The sequence below is a fragment of the Lissotriton vulgaris genome, chromosome 1_1 (assembly GCF_964263255.1).
Source record: "Lissotriton vulgaris chromosome 1_1, aLisVul1.2, whole genome shotgun sequence".
Lineage (NCBI taxonomy): Eukaryota > Metazoa > Chordata > Amphibia > Caudata > Salamandridae > Lissotriton > Lissotriton vulgaris.
In genome coordinates, this window is record NC_141685.1 from 567388853 (window position 1) to 567415236 (window position 26384).

A 26384-nucleotide genomic window follows, 5' to 3' on the forward strand; every position below is an offset into this window, starting at 1 on the left:
TAAGGTGGTCTTCTTGACAGGAGTAAAAACAAGGGTGCTGTCACAGGAGCCAATGAACCTCGACAACTTCAAGATAAGTGACGTAGGGTTAACATGTTTCATGACTTATGGCCTTACAGGATCTTAGACAGTTCTTCAGGACCAAATAGGAGACATCTACCATAGACCTGTCTGGGACCATAGGTGTGTAAAGTTGAATGTGCCCAATCAAAATGTGTCATCTGTACCTGTTGTGGTTCTGGACATTGAAGTTCTGACCTGTAAGAAAGAAGAAAGACACCTGTTCGGGGTTGTCGCCACTGTCTCAATGGGTTGGCACTCCCTTGGTACATGTAGGTAGCCTTCACAGCAATTAAAAACATGCTTATGGAACATTGTCACCCGCAGTGAATTGTGTGGGTCTTATACATACATCTGGCAGGGAAAAAAAAAATTCCCAATTGTATTTTTGGTTCGCTTTTAGAGTTGATGTTTGATTGTTTTTAAAGCCTGCTGCCACCTTTGCCCAATTATCACAGATTAATGTTGGATTAAAGAATGTCTGTTGATCTGCCCTGCGCTTCACAGCACCGCAACACGTTGGCTACTTTATGGCGGCAAGCCTTCCAGTCAGACTCTGGATCATTATCTTCAGTTGGTGCTGAAAGCAGTTTTTAACTCACAAATGCGCAGCCATGCGTGTGAAAGGATGTTCGAGTTCAGGCAGAGGTAAACGCACAATGAGCTTTTTATATGACAGAATATTTTCATGCCTTTTACAAGGTGTGTGAAGTTGAACCACCCACTTCCGCAGCAGGTGGGTCTATCGCTGAACAGTGAGATTCAAAGTGCAGCCACTTACCACTCTTTCGGGTCTTTCCGTCAAGTCCTTTGGGCGTGGGCGGCAGTAGCATTTTGCTAGCTCATATCAGGTCCACAAAATACATATTTGTACTGGTGGGGAGCGGTTACCTGATTCTTCATACCAAACAGCCGAATACATGCCAACATTTTAAACAAGAAGCCGGTGCAACTGGACCCACAGAAGAATGGCCATCCCAGCAGCGATTCTCTGGTCATGATGAGAGTGGCTAGGGGCAGAGGATAGACTTGGACAGCGGTTACCTGTCCTCATTCTTTTCTTTCTGTTTCTTCCCCACGGCGGGGACGTTGTTGGCGTTTTGTGCCCATAGTTTGGTGGGGCTGGAGAACAGTCTCTCAAAAGCCATGACTTTGGCAGACACAGATTACAAACAAATGGAAATGCCCAACGTCATATACATTTCCTTTAAAAAGCACCAAGCGCCGTTAAATTTGCACAGGAGGCCAAGTTCAGGCCTCAGTATCGGATCAAAAACCTGAATTGAGCAAATCATTCTTATTGCCCTGCAAACAATCATGCTAAGCACTTCAATACCTTTAGGTCCAGTTCGAGGGGCTGAAATACCTCGTGCGTTCCACGGAAACCTGGTAGAATAGCACTGGAACAAAAATTTTAAAAAACAAAAAGCGACTCCAGGGTGGTGAGAGCTGGCTTGCAGCAACATGGGGTAAGGTGGGAGGGGCGAAAGTTGCATTAAATGCAAGAAGCCACCAGCACTGTAGCTGAACACGGCCAAACAGTAATATGAGCAGGAAAGAAATAAAAAAAGAATTCCCCCCCCAGTAAACAGATAAACAACCAAAGCATAAAGGTACATTACTTGGTTCCTGCTCGGTGCGAGGAATGAAAGAGAAAAGTAAAGGACAAAGGAGGAGGCTGACCACTAGCAAGCAAGGATTTTTAAATGACATTGAAACAAACAAATCAAAATTAGGGAGGTGGGTTTAAGCCCACAACAGACGTAAATACTAAAGTATATATGAGGTTTTGAATGTCGACCTAAAAAAAGAGCACTGTTAGCACTTATAATTATCACTTACCAGGCCTTATCTGAAATAATTTGTCATGTTCTGGAAGTCACATTTCCAGATGGATAATGCATTCTTGGAAAAGACTAGAAACAGGATACTAAGGCGTTGAATGAATTAAAACATAAGTCTTAAAAGACTTGATTTACAATGTAAAATACATGCACTCAAGCGAATAAAATCAACATACATGGCAGACATTTTACAGAAGAAAATAATTTTACTAGACCCAGCTGTTTCAGTAAGACACGAAAAGAGGGAGGTTTTAAAGTAGGTTAGAAAATAGTTTATCATGCAAAACAGAATCTGTTGAATAACCTTGCAGGAAAAGATGTAGAAGTTTAAGCAGTGGAGAGAAGGTAAACAACAGACAGAAGGTGAAGAGGAGAGTAGGCAATTTTAGACTGGGGACCATGAGGTATATATGTCAAACATAAGCAGCAAGTGGTCCTTATCAGCTGTTTCATTGGTTTTTTAAACAACATTGAGGACTCAAACACGACAACAGATGTGGAGCACACAGTCCATTTCATATACACAAAAGGCACAAATAAATGAAGTTACCAGTTGCCAGTTCTTCCCCCAACCCCATTACCAAGCATCAGCTTTCATTCTTGAATGTACGCTTCCGTCAATGTATAGCTTCCTCTACTCATCACCCCATTCTACTTCTTCCTCGAAAGATTGATTATGTTGTACAAACTGTAATGTAAGGAGAATTCTCCCTTCAACCCGCTCTTTCCAACTCACTTCTGGAATGTTTCCTGTCCATCATAGTATTATTTAAGATTACTCTAGACAGCTTCCTGTAAATGCTGCCTTTCTCTATGTCTAACTTTTTCCCTTTCCCTAATGTATGCCTAGATTCACTTTACAAAAGTGGAGTGGAGCGAAAGGAGAAACTAAAATGTAAAGTGAGCATTCACATAGTGGGGAATCTGGGGAGGATGATCAGCATGCTACTGCTGCTGTCCCTCTGCTCTCCAGTCAATTATGCAGAACAGCATTTCACCTTACAGCTGAAGTAGCACAACTAGAGGAAGGCTGGTGTGCCACAGTACCAAAGGCAGCATTGAAGTACTCTTTAATTTCTCCTTATTTCATCCTGAGCTTCAGTTTAACTTTAACAATGTTATGTAAAATATTATGGAGATTTTGTCTTGCTACATCAAACGTAGGGTTTTCAATTTGAGAAGGGGTTAGTGCAGTTTGAATCCTAGAGTTAAGAAAACTGTAGTCCATGTCCTGTATTTTGTCCACAATATCATGTACATAGGAGGAAGTGGATCTTGCCGCTGTGCCCCATTCTGAGCATTAGGGTCTACAAAATTTCAACTATGACTCTTAAGGCAGACAACTCTCAACCAAATATATTTGCTGTTTCTCGCTTTCTCACATATAAGTGGAGACCCAGGCAGGTCACGCGGTTGCTGCTTAATGCCTAGTGTCCATAACCTGTGTGTTTTTAATAAAGTTTCTGCTGATTTTATGAATTCAATGTGTTCTTTTAATATGGTCTTCCAGCGCATGCTACAGTACAACTATGTCTAGGCGTTCTAAAATTAACTTTGCCCCATACTTCATATGCTGCTAGTTCTTATTCTTATGTCCCTTTTTTAAAAAAAAACTATTTTAAATCTTATGATTTTACAGATTCGGATTTATTTTAACTTATTTTTATATCTGCTTTTATGGCAATTACCGATATAAAGGCTAATAAAGAATGATTCTCCAAGCAACACAGAGCGAATGTGTGGAAATGCCACAGTTAGGATGACACACAGAGGGCATGGCCTTCCCTAAATTTCTTTCTGCCCACAAGCTTTAGTCAACAGTCACCTCATTTGACAGGAAAGGGGCACTTCATGCATACCACTTACAACAGGCAAAAGTGCAAGTATAATGGAATAAAGCCTAGGTTTTTTCATTTTAGTACATCTTTTTATGTGAAAGTACCATTAAATATCTTTAGCATAACTTGCAATTTTTACTTTCATTTTTGCCTCTTAATCGTACACATCAACATAATAAATGTCTTAAAAAAATAGATCAGCTAGCATAAAAGAATAATAAATTGAACATAAATTTCCCACATGGTCAGTTTTGTAAACAATTAAAAAAGAAATGGAGGTGTCCAAGTCACCATCTTAAACAGAAAAGATTTTTTCAGTGCAAACTGAATAAAATTTATTTTTAAAAAGTTATTCTTTGAATATTAGGATTCTTATTTGCACGATTCAGTTGCATCATTTTCGTGTGCTTAGCTTTAGAATATACTGCCATTCCTCCTACGAAGCTGCCTTTTAAAGGCTTAGAGTTCTTGCATTTGCTATAATTGTTAAAATTTTATTTAGATTCCATTTGCAAAGACCATGTTTGTATCTTGATTTAAAGCGTCTTTTATCTCTGGAGGTAAAGCATCAAAGAGGTGATCTTCCACAATGAGCCCACTTCTCTTGAGAAGGCGGCACTGAAGCAGCTCGGACGGGAGGCGATCTAAACAGTTCCCCTTCAATTCCAGGTGGGTTAACTGCACTAGCTGACCTATTTTTTCTGGGATGGAGGTGATACAATTTTGACCCAAATTTACAGTTCTTAATTTTACACACTTAAATAACTGTTTCGGCAAAATCTCCACTTTGTTTCCAGTGACATGCAAGTGCTGCAGGTTTTGAAGCAGTCCAATTTCTGCTGGTATTAAAGAAATTGAGTTATAGCTTACATCCAAAAATCTGAGTTTTTGAAGGTTAAACAGGGCAGCGGGTAGAGATTCCAATTTGTTGTTGGAAAAATAAAGAGATTCCAGGTTTTTCACTTGGCAGATTGAGGGAGGAATATTAACAATTTTATTGTACCACAGCTTCAAGGAGGTCAGTCTTTTTAAGTGCTGGAAGCTGATTACCTCTTCAATTGTGCGGATGCTGTTTGATTTTAAATCCAACTCCTGCAAGTTAGTGAGGCTGAAGATGGCATGAGGTATCCTTTCTAGTTCACAGCTCTGTAGCTCTAGCTCTGCTACATTCAACATCTTCTTAAGGTTGTTCAGCACCACAAGCTTAGTACCGTCATTGTGGATGACCAACTTTGTTAAATGCGGAGCTACGTCAGTGATGTTGGATGGTATTTTTGTCAAATTGCTCTTCACATGAAGGGTCTTTAAGTGCCTCAACTCTCTGAGAGATTCAAGACCTATCATTTTATTATTTTCGGAGTTTAAATTCCCCATCAAGTATAAATCACGCAGATTTTTGAGCAAATAAACCCACGTAGGAATTTCTGCTACATCGGTGAATTTGACATGTAGGCACTTTAGATGGTCACGAAGAAAGCTAAATGCGGTTTGCTCAACTTTAGCAGGGCAGTGACAAAGGTGAAGTTCTTGGAGACTGGCCATTTGTGAAACCTTTGCAGAAATTTTTGCTTCCGGAATGAGCTCGAGCTTTAGCACCTCAAGATCTGTAAGATCGAACACCGCATCCGGGATCCCAGAGAGCATAAAGAGGTGCAGCTCTTGCATATCTTGGGCATTGCGCAAGACGTGCTGCCGCAGTTTTTCAAATGTCCACTCGTGATTCAAACTTATCTCCCGAAGTTTGTTCTCACTTACTTCAGACAAGAAGACACCAAACCTCTTGGAGTACAACTGGTCATACTGATCAACCATGTGCAAAAGGAAGGCAAAATCATTTTTGACATCTGGAATGTCACTGAAACTGCTCTCTTCTCTGACTTTTTCAAAAGAATATTCTTTTAAGGGTCGTCTAAACAACCAAAATAAAGTGTACAGACAAACGAGGCCATAGACAAAAATAAGTGCCATGTAACTGATGAGCAGTTTCTTCAACATAAAAGCCATATTATGCGTGCACTCAAATTCGGTATACCCAGTAAGATGTTCTACTTTTGGTTCGCAAGTGTGCTCAAAGCTGATTGCTGTGACGAATGTAAGAGTGTAGCAAAGAATAAACATGAACTTGACTGTCTTGATGACAGTTTGAACAACATACAAGTTATAAATCAAATCGCTGTCTTCTACATGAGTACGAAACTTGCGCACCTTTTCAAACAGGGCTTTTGCCTGCTCGCCATCCTTTTTGTCTAATATGGTCATACCAGGTACCTCGACAACAGGTCTTTCCGCAGAAAATTTGATACCAGATTTGCTTATCATAGGCGTACTCGCACCTGGGCTCCCTTCTTCACTACTAGTAGAGACATGTTTAGGTAGAGTGTGGGCTCCAGTTAACCTTTGCTTGTTCTCCTCGGAATCTTCACATGCAGTTTCAGACAGTGCCTTTGTGGTCCACGGAGATTCAAAGCACTTTCCCAATATTGACACAAAATGCTCAATTTTGGAGCACGTTTTGGGATATTTAAACCAAAAATTGCTGCTGACCATCAGAATGATGGTGTGGATGAGAGCGAGATAGGGGAAATATTTGGAGTACCATGGAAGTGCAACATGGTAACACATTTGATTAATAAATACGTATTGTTGATAATCCAAATATGTTTGTCGTCCTCCAGGTTTTCTCTGGTCCTGCTTTGGCTCATGATTAGTGGATGCTGTGGACAGCAACAGAGGTTGATTAGCCCCAGATGTGGAGGATTCTGGAGTTAAAGCTGATGGGTCTTCTAGAACAGGCGTGCTCATGCTCGACTCCTCATTGCCAGTGTTGGTTGTGTCATCCAGCTTTGGTGTAGAAGGAGTTTCCTCATTTTCTGCTGCAGTGTGCTGAACCTTTGAACTTACAGCGGACTGCACATTTGGTAAGCATACCACTTGGTCTTTGGTCAGCTGCATGGTGCCAGCAAAGATGGCAACCATCAGCATGACAACTGCTAGATAATCCATGAAAACGTCCCACCATGGCTTCAGAATGCGATACGTAGGCTGGACGTCATTAAGAGATGCAACTTCTGCAAGGGTAAACATTCCTGCAAGTAAAAAAAACAATTAATTTGTAAACTGAACAACCATTAATTGTTTCATTTAAAAGGTGAACAAGAATCAATGAGGTTTAGATTCCTTGAGAAATATCAAGGTCAACTAGGGTTTTAGAAACAAAACATTTCTTGACTTCAGCTACAGATCCTATGTGAAGTGACTGTAAGTACACTGGTGCGAAAGCAGTAACCTAAAACCAAAAACGTTGAGTGTTTCAACCATGGAAATTCAGGGACACTTCCTAATGCCATGCATTATTTTTCGAATTACTTGGTATTTTATTTGTATAATTCAAGTACTGCTAATCACGGGCAACCATACTCTTTCTCCATTGAGTAGACCAGCCTACGCATACAAATGAGAAAATCAAGTTTTATCAACCATCAACCCATAATGTACCATGCGTCGCATGATTAGTGTGATTGTATATAATACCATAATACATAACTTACCAGCCGTCAAAGGGTGCTGAAATTAAAACTCTGCAAGGGAGCCTCCGGCCATTACATACCTGCTTTGTGACTCCCTCCACCCCTGCCTCCAGGTGCTGTTTTGATCCCTACCTGCCTAACACCTGTGCGGAGACGGAGGCTTTGATGATGTATGTTGGTGGATCTTAAATCATATCAATAAATGAATCCATATATACACAGATTGCCATTGATGAGCAGCTACATTGTGTTTTTTCAGTTCTGGCATGAGCAGCTTGCCCTTGCTTCTTCCATTTTAATTCCACTATTTCCCCTCCATTACCATTTTGCTAGCATTATAAATTTCACACCACATTGACTGTGCTACTCATTTGTACTGGAAATAAAAATTAACTGCAGCTTCAATTGAACTGCATACAGCGAACCTATTTATATTATTGGCAAAATATATTTAGCCCAATACCGGTGCAACTTTGGATAATACTTAAGGTTGGAGGAGCTGTTGTTATCATTAAAGGAGAGTTGGGCCTGGCTTTAGGTTTACTGTACTTCCATCCAATTCTCCAGAAAGTATGTCTAGGATAGTGGAGGGTGATGAATATATATTTTTTTGATCAAATTTACTTTTATTGAGTTCAGCAAAGCAAAACATTACAGCATTCGGACAAATTGAGCATTGCGTAGGCGCGTTCATCCCTGGTGTCACCTGCCTCCCAGACCCTTGAGCCTCTGGGAGGGATGCCATGTGTCCATGTAAGCTCGTAAGGGCGGGAACCTGACCCCTCAATGCAAGCTAGAACTCCTATATGCAAACCTCCCCTAGGACCCTCCCTCGCCCCAACTGTCCCCTTCCCCTGGTTTCCCCCCGTCCCCCTCCCCCTCCCCTCGGTGTGTTCCGGTGCGTTGTCAGGAGGCGACTATTAGGACCCAGTTTAGACCTTGCGTTCCACCTTGGTCGTCGTGTTGTGAAATTCTTCCGCTAACTTCAGGACCCTTAGGTATTTAGGGCATGTAAGCTCATTTATATATTTTTAAAAAAAGTTATTTCTCTTTTTTTATTTATCCAAAAAGTCACTGAGGAACATAGCATGCAGCAGAGCACAGCAGCAGGAGCGCATGCATAATTATGTGAAAATTACCAAGAAACACATTACCCTAACCCCATTACTTAGAAACATTTATTGCAATTTCTTCCGTTTATCACCTCTGATCCTTTTATTTTTGAGGGGAGGGGGCAATAAGAACTCCTAAAGCCATCTCACACCATCCAACAAATACTTGTGTGTATCACGTCTGGTCTCTTGCCAATCCAAACGTTTGTGGTAATTATTTTGAGATAACTGGTGCCATGTAACAAATGGAGTAGAGATTTTCATACTGTGCTGTGTCTGCACCTCAACAGTTTCTCTTTCGACATGAGCGGAACGTGGGTAACGACATGACAGAAAGCATTATGCTTGAGGTGGGTGTATTGGAATACAACATAACTAGCGTTTTAACAAGACCAGGAACTGTAGCCATGAGCTACATCCAGCAACCATTTTACCCCTTACGGATTCTCACACAGTGGCGGCTGGAGACATTTGAAAGCGGTGAGACGTAATAGTTTGTGATGAGTGGCCGGTGGTGAGTGTGCGCAGCGAGCGAGCCTGCCAGCCATATAAGGGAGGTTCAGGGGTGTTCTTTCCCCAGAAAATGTTTGAAAAAAGAGCGGGCAAATGGTGCCTTTTCCAAGCACATTTTGAGAAAGCAAGAAGGTTAACAAGGCAATCGTTGAATTCTAGTTTTGACATCAATAATGCTCACTAATATTACTGCAAATAATCTCTTTGTCGCCCTCACATTTCTCATATGTAAGGTCCTATTTTGATCTAAAAGAAACCTTTTATATGGTTGTTGCGTAAAACAAACCGCATTTCTCTAAAAAATGTCTATAATAGCCTCTCATACCACCTACATTCAAAATAAATTAAAGGAAAATCATATATAAAAGTTTGTTTAAAAATTATTCAATGTCATCAGTGCAACAATCTCTGCAGTACAGCGCTGGCTCTATAAGGGGGGGCCATGGAAATTCTGGAGCCCTGGGCCAGAGCTGAGCCTACTTTGCCAATGCCTTAAAATGTTTCTGACCAGGCCAGGTGGTTTTGATTATGTCCTGGCACATCCTTGCATATTATTTCTTGAATTTGGAAGCCCCTTCTTTCATCAAACCACTTTGCATAGGCTGCAAGCTATTTTCAGGACATAAACAAACACAGAACGCATATATACAATAGATACCAGGCTGCATCAAACGTTAAGCTTGCTTGTGACATGTTTAATGACAACCTGCAGGACTCAGCATGTGGTCTCATCCTATGCGTTGTCAGAGACATTATTAGGCACTCTTTGCAAAGAGACATGCATCTTACAGTTCCAGGAACAGTATCCTGTGTCGTCATCACACTCAAGGAGCTGAAGTGGGGCAGCCACAGAAAAGATAACAGTGCATAGGAGCTACAGTTCATTTACAGAGTGTAACTCAGAAATAGCTTTACCAATAAGGTGTTTTCATTCTCTGGCAATAATGAATAATGTACAGATCATTACATTAGCACTGCATTAATGGCATACATCCTGAGTTTATTTGCTTAGAGGTGGCATAAAATCTGTATGGATGGGATTTATTTACACACTGCACTTTACAGGCCTCAGTGACCTGCTATGTTTGAAGGATGGCAGGCCTTCATTGGGCAAGTGCCCGCTGCATAGATTGACACACGGCTGTTAGACCATTGTACAGACAGTTGAGTTTAACAGTTTGTGACATGATTTTAGGCAGTTGTTACTGAGAATTTATCAAAACCAAACATTCACTAATTTGAATTAATGCAAAACATATTTTTTCAATATTCTCAGTTTTTTTTGCAGTTTTACATAGATCGAATGCGGCCTGAAGGTATCAGAGTGCTTTATATGAGCACTAAATACATTACATAAGGATATTTTATTTTATGTTTTTTGGTAGGCAAGGGGAGATTAAGTGATTTGCCCAGAATTGTCTTTGTGGGAGGAAGGGGAGTGCACGGTTTTGATCAGCCAGACTGTTGGTGGGGTGGAGGTTGAAAAGACACACGGGGGCCTGGGGACTCTGGGAAGGAGAGGACTGAACATAGTTAACATTACAAGAAAAGAGAGTAGAGCAATTGCTATTGCACAAGTTGAAACTTGCACAGACTCGAGGCAGCGTTTCAGGTCTGCCGGGTCCTTTCAATGAGGCCCTTTGCCCCTTGCAGTTGGTATGCATGACAAGGACACGATAAGCTCATTTTGTGGTGGCATCTGGAAAAAATTTGAGTATCTTACCCTACCACGACGACGGAGTCAGGCCGGAAACTCAGAGCTCTCCTCTCGACTCTCCATGCCCCTTTGTGTGTAATGCGTTCTCTACCTTTAGACGCTAAAAAAGCCAATCCAGGCGCTGCTAAGCAATGCCTGGATTGGTCAGGGCCGGACAACTCGCCGCTCATCAGGAGACTGGGAGGATGCGGCTTCGACCCCCAAGCTTCTTCAGCCCAACAGGCGCAGTTGTACTGATTGCTCCTAACCCCACCCCCATAAGCCCAGGGAGATGAAAGTGAAATGTGAGGTGAGGATTGGAAGGAACCGGCCTGTGGCCGAGACAGCTGACTGCCACGGGCTAAGTGACACTACACTTACACACATTTTTGTTCACACAGCTCACAGCTGCCTGGGACCCTGGGGCAAAATAATGAGGGAGCGACGCCGAAACGCCCTCACGGAGGAACTGTCCCTGTTCTCACATACCCTCACTCTATGGGACATCACTGCATGATTTGGTGTGCGCAATACCCCAAAACATCTAGCAACATTTCACACAATTATAGTGGTTCAGAAACGGAGTAATTAAGAGTTACATATACGGCTCTAAGATATCGTCTTCAACAGCTCTACATGTTTTCCAGTGTTTTTGTCACTTAATTTTTCTCGACTGGACACTGCGCTAAAAGTAAACCGTGGCAGTGAAAAAAAAATCCTATGTAATATTGGGACATCTAAAAAAAAATCCTAGGTTTACTTACGTAACAGTTCAAGAGCCCAGAAGCAAAGGAGATTATAAAAAGTTGCAAAGTTAGTATGTCAATGTCTCTCTTACAGTTGACTTTGTGATATTAGGTGCTTGTTGTTGCCCTGAAACCATTTACTTTCACAACAGTGTTTTTTGTAGCGTTTTGGGCAGCATTTAAAAGTCGTTTGAAGAATTGGAAGATTTAACGGCCTTTATTACAACATTTAACTGTATAGGGCTGGCAGTGTTGATAACATACATGCTTATGGACAGGGCTTGGCTGCTCAAAGTGGACAATGCTCAAAAGTGCAGCAAGCAGTTCGACTTATTCTGTAAACACAAGTTTATGTAATAAGGCGTGATCTTAATATTAAGGATATTTTGATTTCTTTTAAAACTATTGAGATAAAAAAGCCAACATTTTTCAATGATATATGCAAATGTTCTGCTATGCGCCATTCTTCAGGACTAGAGAGAAACAAGTGATTTTGAACATGAAATTGCATTATTATTAATAAGTGATTGATCGGTTTCCTTACAGAAGCACACAAAAAAATATATAATTAAGGGTGCAAGATTGCACGGGTTAACAAATGGATCTCTCGGGTATCATATACCACCCCTATAATGGAATCAACCAATAAGGCCTAATACAATGATTCTGCAACCATTTACTAAAATGTCACCAATACACTGAATCAAACCAAATTAAAAATATCAGTCAAAGTGATGTTTGTGAGTTGGGGAGTGCGGATTCACTTTAATTTGTACTTTTTTTCCTCAGTTAATAGGAACCATGTCTTTACTTGTCTGTGCTTTATACGTTTCTTGGAAGTTCCTATGGAAACAGTTTAATGGTGTGTTGTTCCACAGAGCTGTTCTCAGAAAACCTTGCTGCTGGCATAGCTACCTACCTTTTAAAAGCAAATGGATAAACTTGCAACAGTTTTGGTTCCCGCTGAAAACAATTCAAAGACCTCTGTAAGACGTCCCGGGTCTATTTATATTTATATATAATCACACACGAGTAACGGGAATGCTTCGAACAAAACAACAGGCCATACACAAAATGGTATGAGAAGTGTCTGGCTCTTGCGCAATGGGTCTGTCAAACAAAGGAGCCCAGTATCCTGCACACAATTGCTTCCTTCCAGAAAAAAAGAACAGCCATTGGCAAAGCCAATCTGCTTGCTGCCAGCTTTTTGGCTTTGTCAAAAGAAAACGTATTTTATCATGGTTTTTGAAAACGTAATACTGGAGCAGCTGCCAAATCTTGCCAATTAAAAACACTGTCTCAAAGAAAAGTATAATTCTGATCTCACTTCCTTGAGATGGTTGGCCTCTCTGGAAATATTTTTGTCAATTAAGTAAGAGTGCTCTTAACTTTCATACAATTAGAGTCTCACAAAACTGCACAAACGTATTCAATCCTTTTAATCTGCCTAGCTGCCTTTTATATTAGAAGCTTTCCTTCTTGTCTGCTTTATCAATTTTTTGGGGCTAAATCTTACTTTTTTTCAACAACACCTTTTTGTGCTGTGTTCGACTGGTTTAAACTGGCAGGTCCACAATGTTAAACACAGTATACTAACTGAGACTCTAATAAGCAAGTAAACACAAAGCAGTGTTAGTTGATACTAAACCGAAGAGAGGAGCTATTGTTGACGATGGTGTGACTAGGAAACCTGGCTCCATTTCGATTTGCTCACTTGCCCAACTGGAGCAGTCATAGTCATATAGCTAGTTCGCAGTGACTTCACTGCCAAATTTCAGAATACCCTTAAGTAACTGAGTTTATTTACTTAAATCATCTGCTTGTACTGCACAAGCCAAAACCAGGGGAGGCTTCTCCGCTATGGCAGAGGAGAGTCTCCCCACTGCTTTTAGCAGTGCGAAGCAAAAACATAAAATGATAATAACTTTGCGTTATTATCATTTTATGCTGCTGCCTGCTGCTTTGCAGGCGGGTGGGTGGGTGGGTGGGCTGGGCTGCTCTGCTCTTGTAGCAGGGCAGGGGAGGAGTGATGTGCCCACTCCGCAGTGCACAATGACTGATTTGTCAGCTCTCTCAAGCCGTCTAAACCAGACATGCACACTTTCCCCTTTCTCCATGCGGGCTGCATTACAGCCTGCATGGAGAACATGCCCAGGCCCCCATTCCCTGATTGGTTTTGAGCATCCTGGTTTGACGCTCAATCACAACGCTTCATTGCAGCATTGTTTTTTGACTGGGGAGCATGGGTGCCATCAACCACAACGCTGCATAGCAGGGTTGTGATTGGTCAGTGTGGTCTGCTTCCTCAATGTGCACGAGGAGAGTAGGAGCAGAGAATGTACGTCAAAGAAATAAATATTATATATATATATATATATATATATATATATATATATATATATATATATATATATATATATATATATATATATATATATATATATTATCGTACTTCACCAGAACAGCTTCTCAGCAGAAAGTTCTTTGTGCCGATTTTATTTTTCAAATATCCCGCACCAAAGCCGCCATTATATATATATGATATGGGTATATGGGTTTACCCGGTCGAAATAAGTCATGCTGCTGTCCCTCGAGGAATAAAGCACTTTTTTGCACCATCTACGTTTGTGGTCCGTATTGCGTTTGCACAAACTTCAGGATTGTGATATATATATATATATATATATATATATATCCAGGGTGAAGCCACTGTACCTACTTTAGTGATAGCCGACATACCAGCCATAATAGATTTACAGGATTTATTAGACCAAAACCTTACATCCAATCTAGCACCAGACCCACTTCACCCAGAGGGAGATGACTTAACACTACGTTCCTTAGGACTACCCACTAACACAATGAGCCTGACACATTTCAGAGCCCCCTCTAGATATGTACCTCAGGTACCCAAAGACAACAGACATATTTCACGAAACTGTCAGCAATTACATACTGTAGCTCATTGACACTAATCCTAAGAACAAAAACATGAAAAGAGAACACTGGGGTGCCTTTTCAAGCTTACAAAAGGATGACAGCATTGTCATCAAAGCCTCTGACAAAGGGGGCAACATCGTAATAATGGATAGAGAAAAAGACATAGAAGAGGCACCCAGGCAACTCAATAGCACTACCTGTTATGAGAGAGTCGACCAAAGCTACCTAACTAACTTACAAACCAGATACCACACACATCTTCAGGACTGGTCAGACAGAAAACTCATCAGTTGGGACGAAAGGAAATTTCTACTTAACGAGACACCAACCACACCAACATTTTATTTACTTCCCAAAGTTCATAAAGATGCTATCAACCCCCCAGGGTGGCCAATTGTTTCCTCCAAGAACAGCTTACTGGAGAAAACATCTGAGTACGTCGACCATTTTCTCTTCCCTTATGTCTGGGACCTGAACTCACACCTCAGGGACACAAAGGACTTTCTTAAAAAAATACACAACATACACTTGGAAAATGACTATTGGATGGTCGCTTTAGATGTAGAAAGTCTCTACACGAGCATAAGACACCCAGATGGCCTCAGAGCCTGCCAATACTTTCCCAGAGCTAGAGACATCAAACTACTTGATCACACACACACAAATGTTACTTCAAATGATTGAGATCGAAAATGTCTTTATGTTCAATAGGAGATGGTATAAACAGCTGCAGGGCACTTCGATGAGTACCTGCTTCGCTCCCAGCTATGCGAATCTGGCGGTCGGCTGGTGGGAGGAGCAGGTACTCTGGAGCGAAGAATTAGAGCCATGGTCCAGTAACATCGGACTATGGCTCAGGTACATCGATGATATTTTCTTTGTGTGGGAGGGAGGTGAGAGTGAATTGCTTGACTTTGTCAAAAGACTAAACAGCAATTCAATGAACCTGAGTTTCACCATGCAACACAGCATTGACTTCCTGGACATTAGGCTCACTATTGAGGAAGGAAAACTCACAACTGACCTATATAGGGAAAAAACAGCTGGCAACTCCATCTTACACTCAGCAAGCTGCCATCCACCTAATTTTAGATGGAGCGTCCCCTATAGTGAGTTCCTACCCGCTAAGAGAAATTGCAACACAGAAATCACATACCAGAAAAACAGACAAGACATGATGCAAAGATACAGAAACAGGGGTTACCCAGTTTAACTGTTACAGAAAGGGGCAACCAAAGCGGATTCCATCATCCACCACGATGCACTTTATTTATTATTTTATTTATTTTATTTTAATTATTTATATAGCGCAGCTGATACCTTGCAGGCTTCCTGGCGCTGGAGAATACTTTACTGAGGAAGAGACCGAAGTATGTAAAGGCGGGGAGGTCTAAGGGAAAAGTCAGGTCTTGATGCACTTCCTAAATGGAAGAAGTTGAGGGATCTGGCGTATGTCAATGGGCAGGCTGTTCCATAATTTGGCAGCTGCGACCCTAAAGGATCTACCCCCAGTTCTGGCTTTATTGTATCTGGGCACCTTTACCAGATAAGCCGAGGATGATCGCAGATCTCTGGTAGGAGTATACCACTGAAACGGGGCTTGCAAGGGCCTGGGCCCGAGTCCATGCAGAGCCTTGAATACAATGCAAAGGGACTTGAAAGCCACCCGCTGCTTTAGGGGTAGCCAGTGCAGTTCGGCCAATGCCGCTGTGGCCGAAGACCTTCTCGACCAGCCAAGAGCCAGCTTGGCCGCGGCTGATTGAATTTGTTGCAGCCGGTCCAGTAACGTGACAGGGGACTCAAGGAGCAGGGCGTTGCAGTAGTCAAGGCGACTCAGAATCGTACACCTGACTACCAACGCCCGGGCTTGTGCAGGGAGAAGTGGCATAATTTTTCGCAGGGAGCGTAGCAAAGCCGTACAGATCCCCACTGTTTTTGCCACCTGGGTTTCCATACTCAGCTTGTTATTGAGCATGACCCCCAGGTTGCGGACCGAGGAGACAGGTTTAGGTTTCTCCCTTGTCTCAGGAGGCCAGAAGTCATTCGGGAACTGGCAAGATAGAGTGGTGCCAGCACAAAACTCTACTTTAAACTTTACTCACACAAAACTTTACTCACCAGCAAGGTGCAGCAACACAGTGAATAGCTCAGAAAAACCAGTTAGGTTCATCACCACCTACAATACACAAGCTAACCAGCTTAGGAACATCTTGAAGAAGAGATGGCAAATCCTCACACAGGACCCCCTATTAAGAGACAAATTGGGCAAATCACCCTCTGCGACATTCAGAAAAACTACTTCACTAAAAGATATTCTAGTGAACAGTCACGTAGAACCCAAATCTAAGAAAACATGGCTAGATAAGAAAGGAGGGTTCTACAAATGCAATAAATTCAAGGCCTGCAGCCATAGTCACAATGTTAGTGAAGTCCCGCTAAGAGAAAATGGTGGATAACCAAACACAAACTGCAACACAGACTTTACAGTTTATGCGATCGCTTGTCCATGTGAAAAATGGTATGTAGGCTCAATAACCTTTCCCGTCAAAAAGAGGATCCTTCAGCACTGGAGAGTGGTGACCAACCGTGACTTCAGTTATAGCACTGCCAGACACTTCAGTGAAGCACATGAGGGAGACTGGACTAAAGGCAAATTCTTTGGCTTGGCCACTATACCTAAACACTCAAGGGGTGGTAACAGAGTACAAGCCTTTCGCAGGCTAGAATCCAGACTGATACTGCTGGCTGGCAGTATGTTCCCCAACGGTATGAATAATGATGAAGAATTATATGTACACCTATAATGTTTTAAGTTTGCTTTTAACCTCCCAGTAACAAATTTCCATTTGGGAACAGATGACGGACAGAAAGGGGCTCACAGCCTTCCCATCTTCCTACACCCCATTGGTATAAACACAGAATTCATGCCAGCCCTCCACCCACCTCCGTCCCAGAGTGGGAGAGGGGTGGCTGCAGAATTATGGGCGACATCTTTCGTCCGACATCATTAAATCATTTGAGCAATGGCAACTGAATTTCCACATCATCAAGGAAATGAGTCTCCAGTACTACCATATTATACACTGGGTACTAGATTCCTCTAATCTGGCGGCAGCTACAAGGCTTCTACCTACTTGGAAAAGCTCTGGACTCTTCTACCCCGAGCCTTGCGGCTGACCCGTCCGAGGCGGACACCCAAGTCAGAGGCTGGCTCTCCTCCTCCCTCGATAGCCTCATTCCCATAAAAAGTCGGGAGATCAAAGATAGGACAATGGGCCATGCCCTGTGGTACACCCCGGAACTCCGAGACCTCCGCAAAGAGTGCAAAAAAACGGAAAGACTGTGGAGGAAAGACTGGCTACATAGTAATAAAGACACCTACAACATAGCGGTAAGACGCTACAAATCGGCCATTAAACTAGCCAAGACCACATTCTACGACAACAGAATTAAAAATGCGGCCAATTCGGCCAAAGAATCCTTCCTGATAGTTAAGGAATTGCTCAACATCCCCTCAGCTCCCGCTGCCTCTCTTCCCCCTCCGGACAGATGCAAGGACTTAGCCTCATACTTCGATTCCAAAATCACGCGGATCTTGGAGTCCCTTCCCCCAATCAGCCCCCCCATCCCGGTTGATTCAGACGCCTGCTCCACCAGCCCGCGGCTGTCCTCCTTTAGAGGAGTCTCCCTCGATGAGGTCACCACCACGCTGGCCAAAATGAGAAGTGGATCCCCCCTGGACCCGGCACCCGTCAGATTCTTAAAAACCGTTTCTCCCAGTACTTCACCTACCATTAGGGATCTGATTAACACATCCCTTGCCCAAGGCACAGTGCCCTCCTCATGGAAGAGCGCAGTTGTCAAGGCCTTGCTGAAAAAGCCCAACTTGAACCCGGACGATATGGCCAACTATAGACCCATTTCGCTCCTTCCCTGCATCAGCAAGGTGGCTGAGAAATTAGTCAACGTGCAACTCTCCCAATTCCTCGAGACAAATAAAATTCTACGTCAGTCACAAACCGGATTCCGGCCGGGTCACGGCACAGACACCGCACTCCTCTCCGTCATCGAGGAGGCTAGGTGTATCCTGGATTCAGGAGGATCAGTGGCAGTGATCCTCCTGGACCTCAGTGCCGCATTCGACACGGTGGACCACCGTGTCCTCCTCCATCGCCTGGCCAAGGCAGGAATTGTGGGAACCGCACATGCTTGGATCAAATCCTTCCTCTCGGGTCGCTCATTTCAGGTGTGGGACGGCAACTCCCGCTCAGACCCCCTTCCGCTCACATGTGGTGTGCCCCAGGGGTCCTCGCTTAGTCCCACCCTGTTTAATGTCTACATGGCCCCGTTAGAGGATGTGGTTACCCCCTATGGGATAAAAATAGTCAATTATGCCGACGACACCCAACTCGTCGTCTCTCTTTCCCAGCTGGACAATAACCCTGAAATCCTACTTAACTGCCTGCAAGACATACATACCTGGATGTGCGAATCCTCTCTGAAGCTGAACGGGACAAAAACAGAAATCATGCTTCTGGGCAACAAATGGTCCTCCGTCCCTCCTTCAGTCTGGCCGGATTCCTTCGGTGACATCCCTACGCCTAAGACAGAAATTAAAACACTGGGCTTCTGGTTGGAGCAGGACCTCTCCTTGAAGACCCAGGCAGTCAAGACCGCGGGGACCTGCTTTGGCCTTCTCCGTTCAATTCGCAAGATCCTCCCCCTCCTGCCCCCCCTGTCCAGGAAACTTCTAGTTCAAGGGCTGATACTAGCACGTCTGGACTACGGCAACGCCGCATACCTCGGCGCTCCTGAAACCACCCTGGCCAAACTCCAGCGTGCACAAAACGCCGCGGCGAGACTCATTCTCAACCTTCCTCCCAGAGCCCCGACCACACCGGCCCTTAAATCTCTGCACTGGCTTCCGGTCCGCCAGCGAGTGGAGTTTAAGGCCATGTGCATCACGCACAAACTCATCAATGGGGCTGGACCTGCCGCCCTCAAAGATATGATTACACCTTATAAAGCCCACAGAAACCTTCGCTCGGACAACGAACATCTGGCCACAGTCCCAAGATTCAAGAAGTCGCGTACCGGTGGCCGCCGCTTCTCGGTCAAGGCCGCCTCTAAATGGAACGCTCTTCCTCGCATGCTGCGCCTGGAAAATAGCCACGCACTTTTCCGCAAAAAACTCAAAACCCTCCTCTTCCCCAAATAGTTCCTGGTTTCCCCGTCCTGGATTTCACATTCTTATAGCGCGGGGATGCCCTCGGGTCACCAGGCGCTCTATAAATCTCAAAATAAATAAATAAATAAAAAGCTAGTAAGAACCTTTGAGGGCTCAAAGGAACAGATATCCAAAGCCTACAGTGCTATCCAAGACTCTAAACCCTGGTCCCTCCCTAACAACTGAATGAGGTGGGTGAAAGACTTGAGGCAGGACATATCCTCTAAAGTCTCGGCACTCCTATCGGCGACCCTACCAAAATCTCTACACAGCATCCCCCAGAGTGAATCGGCATGCAAAGTGATGGTCCAATGGTACCACACACCTGCCAGACTCCAGCATAATGTACCCCGCAACGTCCAATCACAGCTGGCATTGCAACCAAGAGATTAGAACATTCAAGCATGAGTGGTGGGACTGTGCACCCATCCAGACCTTCAGGAGAGAAATTCCAGGACATATAATGGTCACCCTGGGATACACCAACCCAGCTGACCCTGCCTTGGTGCTCCTGGGGCTACAACCAACGGAGATGATGGGGAAATGGGCTCGGACTAGACTGGACCCTTGTGTGACATATGACGGCAGGGGGCAAGCAACTGATTTCTCTCTATTGGAATGGATGAGAACAGCCACCCCCATCCATATGGTTCCACAAGATGTGCCAAAACCCTTACCATGGAACTTATCCCCCACAGTCTAGCACACACATACAAGAAATTCACTCCCCTCTGGCAGGTGATCATAGATTAGATGTCCATACTCAAATTGTGCAGCCTCACACCACAAAGGCTCAGGGCCCTCCCAATATTTGACTTCTAGAACTAACCTCTTACCCTCACTAGGGCAATGAGGAGTGTGAACATGACCCTCTTGATCACCCCAGACCCCTCCTTCCATCCCCTCATCCTTACTTCTTTGGTCTTTCAACCTCCTTCCGGGTCATCTCACCCCCACTATCACACCTACAGCTATCTCCTTAGAGGGGTTTTCTTTTTTGGGGTTACTGCTGGTACTCATGGGAGGTTTAGGGGGAAGCCCTGTTACTTGTATTTCTCAAATAAACTAAGGTAAACACCTGTACCTGTGATGTTTAATGGTGGAAAATGAATATATAAATGTGTTTAATGCACAATACAATCCTGTTTAATCACGGGAAGGGATTTACAATGTTATGGCCTCATCAATGGAGAAGTGCAGGAAGGACTGGTGGCACTTTGCAGAGAGTGTATTCAGCTAGCCACGTCACTCTCATTAAGATTTTAAGACAACTCCTACAGTAGCAAGAAAGGGTTCATCAAAACGCTTTTCGAGTACTTGAGGTCTAGAAACTAGAGTGGTTGAAATAAGGATTATTGTTTTATAAGATTACTGAACGAAAATACAAAACCTATTAGGTTGCGAATGGGATTAGTTTCATCTAGCAATTTTTGAAACATTAAGAATTGATCCTTTGAAAATTAAAGTATTTCTTAAAATATTTTTTTAATATGTTTTTATCTAGAATATTTTACTATCATTTGAGCAATAACTATAATAGTGCATCTGAATTTTTGCCCGAGGAACTAACAAGTCCAGGTTGTGAAACAGGTGCTGGCAAGGTAATTGGAAAACTAACATCTACTATTTTCTGTTGTCACTCAGAAAGAACATCTAACCTTTTTTTCTTTGAAACAAAAAAATACTATATTTTTAATAGGTGTCCTCTCTTTTTTGAATAATTTTTGGCAACGTGGTGGATGAAAACGTTGCTAAACTTTGTAGAGGCACTTCACGCTGGTCTATTAGAATGAATTCCTTTATATCCAAGTGTGAAAGATCAAACAAGCAGAAGAAGACAGTCCTTGGTGACGTTATTAGGCCCTGGAAGGATATGGGGCCCAAAGCCCTGCGTTCTAATCATCACATTGTCCATGTGCCTTTTAACCACTACACTCAATTCAGGCACACCCACACCATGCCCATAAACAACGGAAGCAGCTAGTACCACAGAAGCAGCGCATCCACAGGATAGGGCTATTGGTCTTTCCATTCTGGCTGGTTGGTCTCACATGTTGGCTTTCATTTTCTTAGGTGTAATATGGTCATGAAGGAGTGGTAAATGTATCGTCTAAGACATAAGACAAGAACATTAAACTCCTGACGATGTGATTATCTCCATCCACGTAATTATGGGCAATGATTCCTGCCCTGACTTTTGTGTGATAGCCTAATGCATTCTGAGTGTTTAAGTCTTGTTTTCTTTCCTAATTAGACTTACACATTTGAAATCAATGATTTGTACATCAAAACTTCAAGTCATTACAGACACTGTCTCCAGTGCTGGAGTGAGGTGGTCACATTATATGTAAATATTTTGAAATGCATTATACACTTTTGTGAATTTCCCTCACTATAGGGAGATATGTCTGCAACACCATCCCGCTTTTCTTGGATGTTTGCATTTGGTTTTGTTAAATTAATTCTCTAGGATGGCTAAATGCTTTTATCCCTGCAAGACCAAACTGTTAGTCAGGTGGACTTTGACTGGTCTTCTAGCTTCTGACCATGCTCTGCTTCAGCTTTATGATCAGTCTCCCTTTCAGGTGTTTTGTTGTTTAATGTCTGCTCTTTATTAGCTAGCATTAAATGTGCCTGCATGGCGTTTCTTACCGGTAAGCCCCTCACCCAGTGCACCAACAACACAATTCTGACTACTGACGCAAGACACAGAGACTTAGCCAGTACACTAGACCCTCGTTTAAAGGCTCATTTGAGGCTGGAATAAGCCTCGGCACCTCTGTATTTTAAGTTTGGCTGCTCCCACCATGGGTTTTAAGCAAGGAGGTTCCCTCTGCTGACATAGCGCATTACCTTTAGGTTGAATCAACAGGTGTTTTCACTAATAAGAAACTGACAGTTATTTGAAGATGTAGCATCTCTTCCATCTGACATCCTACATCCAGTTAGGGGTATTCATCTGATAGGGGTATTCACCTTTTGGTGAACATAATAGGCTTATAGGAGACCAGAGTAATTGTCCCCACAACTGCATCTTATATCCGGGTAAAACCTGAGTTGGGTACTGGATGCTCAGATACCTCTCAGCCACCCAGCATTCAACATTTGGGTGGACCGGATAGGGGATATCTCGAAGTGATCAAATAAAGAGTGTCTGAGGCCAGGCAATTTGCAGTTACCTGAGCATTTTTACATTCAGGTGCACCTAACAGGAACGTGAGCCCTGAGCTTCATACATCTGAATGAACCTCATATGCTGGAGTGTTTCTCAAGATCTGGGTGTACTGGAGTATGGTCTGAGTGACTCTCAGCCACCTTGTCATCTCCCTGTGAACGGACACGGGTGTGCAATACCACAGTGCCTATGCAACCTGCACCTGAGTGAATCAAACAGAGTAGTTCAAGGTTTGAATAATTCTCAGTTGCCTCTTCTTACAACTGACTGTACAAGAAGGTGTATCTAATACCACAGTCCCTCACACTCGTTTTTTAGAGGTGGAAAAGTGGATGTAGCTGTGCATGTGACACACTGGGCAAGAGATTAAACACCCTGGAGGTACAAGGCAGTGTTGTGTCATCAGGGTCGTGAGTGAGGCATTTTTCAATGCTAGTATATTTCCTTCATTTTGGATGTCAGGTCCTGTGGCCTGGGGCAGGGTCCACAGAGCCCCAGAGAGGTAGGGTTGACCAGGTCTCACCAAATATGCAAGCCCCTCCTCCACTCCATACTGGTATGCTATTGTTTGGAAGAGGACGGGCTGGAGGAGAGGTTCACAGTGGGTTTGGCACACGTAAGAGGAGAAGTGACGGGAGTAGTCCAAATTGTTCTGCGATTAGTGCAACTTGTCTTTAATTCAATATGGTGTGCTTTGCTCCTGCCACCATTCTTGCCTGGAGCAGCCGGATTCCAGAGGTGCCAGTGCTGCCCAATGCCCATCCCCTTGCAGCTGCAGAATCACTTTGTGGATTGAAGCCAGGCTGCAGCCTCAGCCCACACGTTTCCACTGATCTACTGTCTGCCTCATGGGAGAGCTGAATGTCTGCATTAGTTAGGAAAAACTACCGGCTAGCACATCACAGCACTAACGCTTTCCAAGTTTGAGACTAAGTTCAAATGTATGTAAAGCAGAGGCAGCTCCTGAGAGTGTCCAGACCTGCTTACGGGCATTGCTGCCCACTGCCATGAAGACAGGCTGGGATTTTATTTTATTTATTAGCGTTTTATAGAGCACAAACCAGACCCGTGGGGGTATCAGAGCGCTTTACAATAGTAACAGGTGGGATACAAGGACATAGGGGGAAAGAGCCAAAGGGATAGGGACAGGTATAATATATTGGTAAAAACAAAAACAATCATAATACCCAGATACATTTTGGGGCAAGAACAAGTTGATACATTAAGCTAGAGAAAGCAGCCTCAACAACCGGGAGGTTTGTGCGGAAGTGTCGGGTGGGTATCAGAAGGAGAAAAGGATGATTAATCACAGCTGCTGGGAGGAAGAACATAAATGGCTCTTTAGCATTTCTGCTCATTAATCGATTTAAACTAAAAGTCCTGGTCTCCAGGAAGAGTGTATTCCTCTGATGGCTTCTAATTAGATTTAACGATTTTTTATTTGTGCTGGCAAGTGATCAGGCCCATCTACCAATCTACGGATTCCTATATGTGCTTGATCTGCTGCTTTGTAAGTCTTTCTGATTTGCTTACGTTAATGCAGATGCCACAACAGATACAACAGTTAGGATAAAAATACTTTGTTACAGCATAACGATTAATCTTACACAGAACATTCCGCATTCATTCTTAAAAAAACGGATTACATGTGTAGTTGATTACATGCACTAGTTGCAGCTGCTCGATTTCTTCTCATGAGATTTGATTTACAATTTGTAAGATTAGAACAAACATTTAGCAATTCTTCCTCTCAATTAATCTTTACAGGTGTGTTAGAAATGTACAAGTTCACGTGCGAGTTGATAAACCACTCATGGGTTTTCCTTTACTTTATGGGTTCTCGTCCTGTCTTGGTAATGGCATAAACAGGGCTACAAGGCCAGACTGCTAAACCGAAATCTGAACTCGAGGCACACACCAATCTGACTAGGGAGCTGTGCCATTACCAGTTTCAGTGACGACCACCCGAGGAGGTTGACAAATCATGCATAGCAACCTTGAATTTGTAAAGACAGCTACCTCCGAAGTGGTTTCCGGGCGTAGGGGGCCCTCTGGAAGATTAAGCGAACTATTGCCCAGTCACATGGTGCTGGGCAGACCTGCCGCCGGCGCCGGGATCGAACCTGGCCGCTGCGCCACATCTCTTCCACATGCATTCCATACTATGGGCTAATTGTACTATTGGTTCATAGTACCTGGTAAAAATATGAAAATAACAGAATAGTTATGACAAATGTAATAGTTTTTAATAATTCATAACATTTGTTGGAGCAAATACAAAGCTTTTTACCTGTTTAGCATAGCCCCCCTTTTCTTCTAAAAGGCTTCGGCTCCTGTAGTGTCAGTAGGGGCAAGAGGCTGCCAGAGCATACGTTACTTTTGTGTGCTCATTTATTCTACTGGCTTTATTGTAGACTTTGGATGCTATCGTCAAGGGACTTTTTTAGCTAAAATCGTATGATTTTGTACAAATCACTTGATATCCGTGCGGCTGAAACTATAAATATGTGTAGTAATGCAACAGTGGAACGAAAAATATGTTTCATGCAAATAACTCAACCTGATTTGATGTGTATACATTTGAATGGTTTGCCAAATGCCCATTGAGCAGTCCGTTACTTGCTAGGTAGCGTTAAGCTACATATATACACATGCATACTTTGATGTAATTGCTGCCCACGCCCTCTCCAGCTATTGAGACAGGATTGGAGCTCCATTTTTGAGCAGCTCTTCAGAAAATAATTTAAATAGTTTAATTCTTAAACTTTAATTCTGAATACTTGCACTCTGCCAGGGACACAACACTGGGCATGACTGCAAGGTACTTCATTGTTCCTTTACCCATATGTTTAGGTTAAACCGGGCAAACATGTTCAGCATGGCAGATTAAAAGGGATTTTTTTTAAAAAGTGGGAAGGCACAGTGAATGCCATTTTTTTTGGAGTGAAGCGCTCTAACTAGAAGCAAAGGATTCACAATGCTGCATGAGTGGTCCCCATCAAGTGTTCAGCTTGAGCAGGTCTGAGACCACAGTAAGGGGATCTTCTGAAATAAAAACGCTCTGTGCCAGGCTTTCTGAAGACATAGATTTCCAGTAGATGCCTCCATGCAGAATGGGATTGCTATCACGGAGTCGGGAACTCGGGAACTAGGAGGTGCATCAGTATCCTAGAGTACTTAGAGTTGGCTGAGCATCTAGCCCACATCCATTGGAATAGCCTCCCAGACGAGATCCGGGCCTGCTCCAATCTGACACAGTTTAAGAAAATACTTAAGACCTGGTTGTTTTAATAATTTGTTTTTTCATCGGTGACTGCTACTCAGGCGTCGAGAGATCCCCCTGGGAATGATTAGATGTGCCTTACAAATGATAATAATAAAAATAATAAAAGTCCCATGACAGAGTTATAATGGGCACGTGCAAATGTAGAGGCTCACTCACCACACCATCAAAGATACACCTATTTGGTTTGGCCTTTCTGCCAGTGGAAGAATCATAATAGTGGGAGGGATGGTTGCGGAGCGAGGATGGTAGGACTTAGTGGCAGCTCCTTATCAGGGGTGTCATGGGGCAGCCCTGCCTCCTGTGAAGTCCCACTTACTATCCATTTCCATAACTGCTAGTTATTTAACTCAACAGTGTTTAGGGAAACATGATAATCCTGTTTTCATCTACACTGCCAGTGCACTGGTCAGCCCTCTCAGT

The 26384-nt window shown here is 43.2% G+C and overlaps 1 protein-coding gene across 5 annotated transcripts in view; it reads right to left on the minus strand.

Moving 5' to 3' along the window:
* The window catches only part of LRRC8D (leucine rich repeat containing 8 VRAC subunit D), a 439662-nt gene that overhangs the window by 157008 nt on the left and 256270 nt on the right, over window positions 1–26384 (minus strand). For 4 of the 5 annotated variants that reach the window (XM_086953960.1, XM_086953961.1, XM_086953962.1 and 1 more), the window contains one exon: window positions 2022–6828. The exons of the other annotated variant lie outside the window; for it this stretch is intronic. In XM_086953960.1, coding sequence (XP_086810086.1) covers window positions 4241–6826 — 2586 coding nt within the window. In that variant the 5' untranslated portion in view covers window positions 6827–6828 and the 3' untranslated portion in view covers window positions 2022–4240. Of the gene's footprint in view, window positions 1–2021; window positions 6829–26384 lie in introns of those variants that run through there. 5 annotated transcript variants of the gene reach the window in all.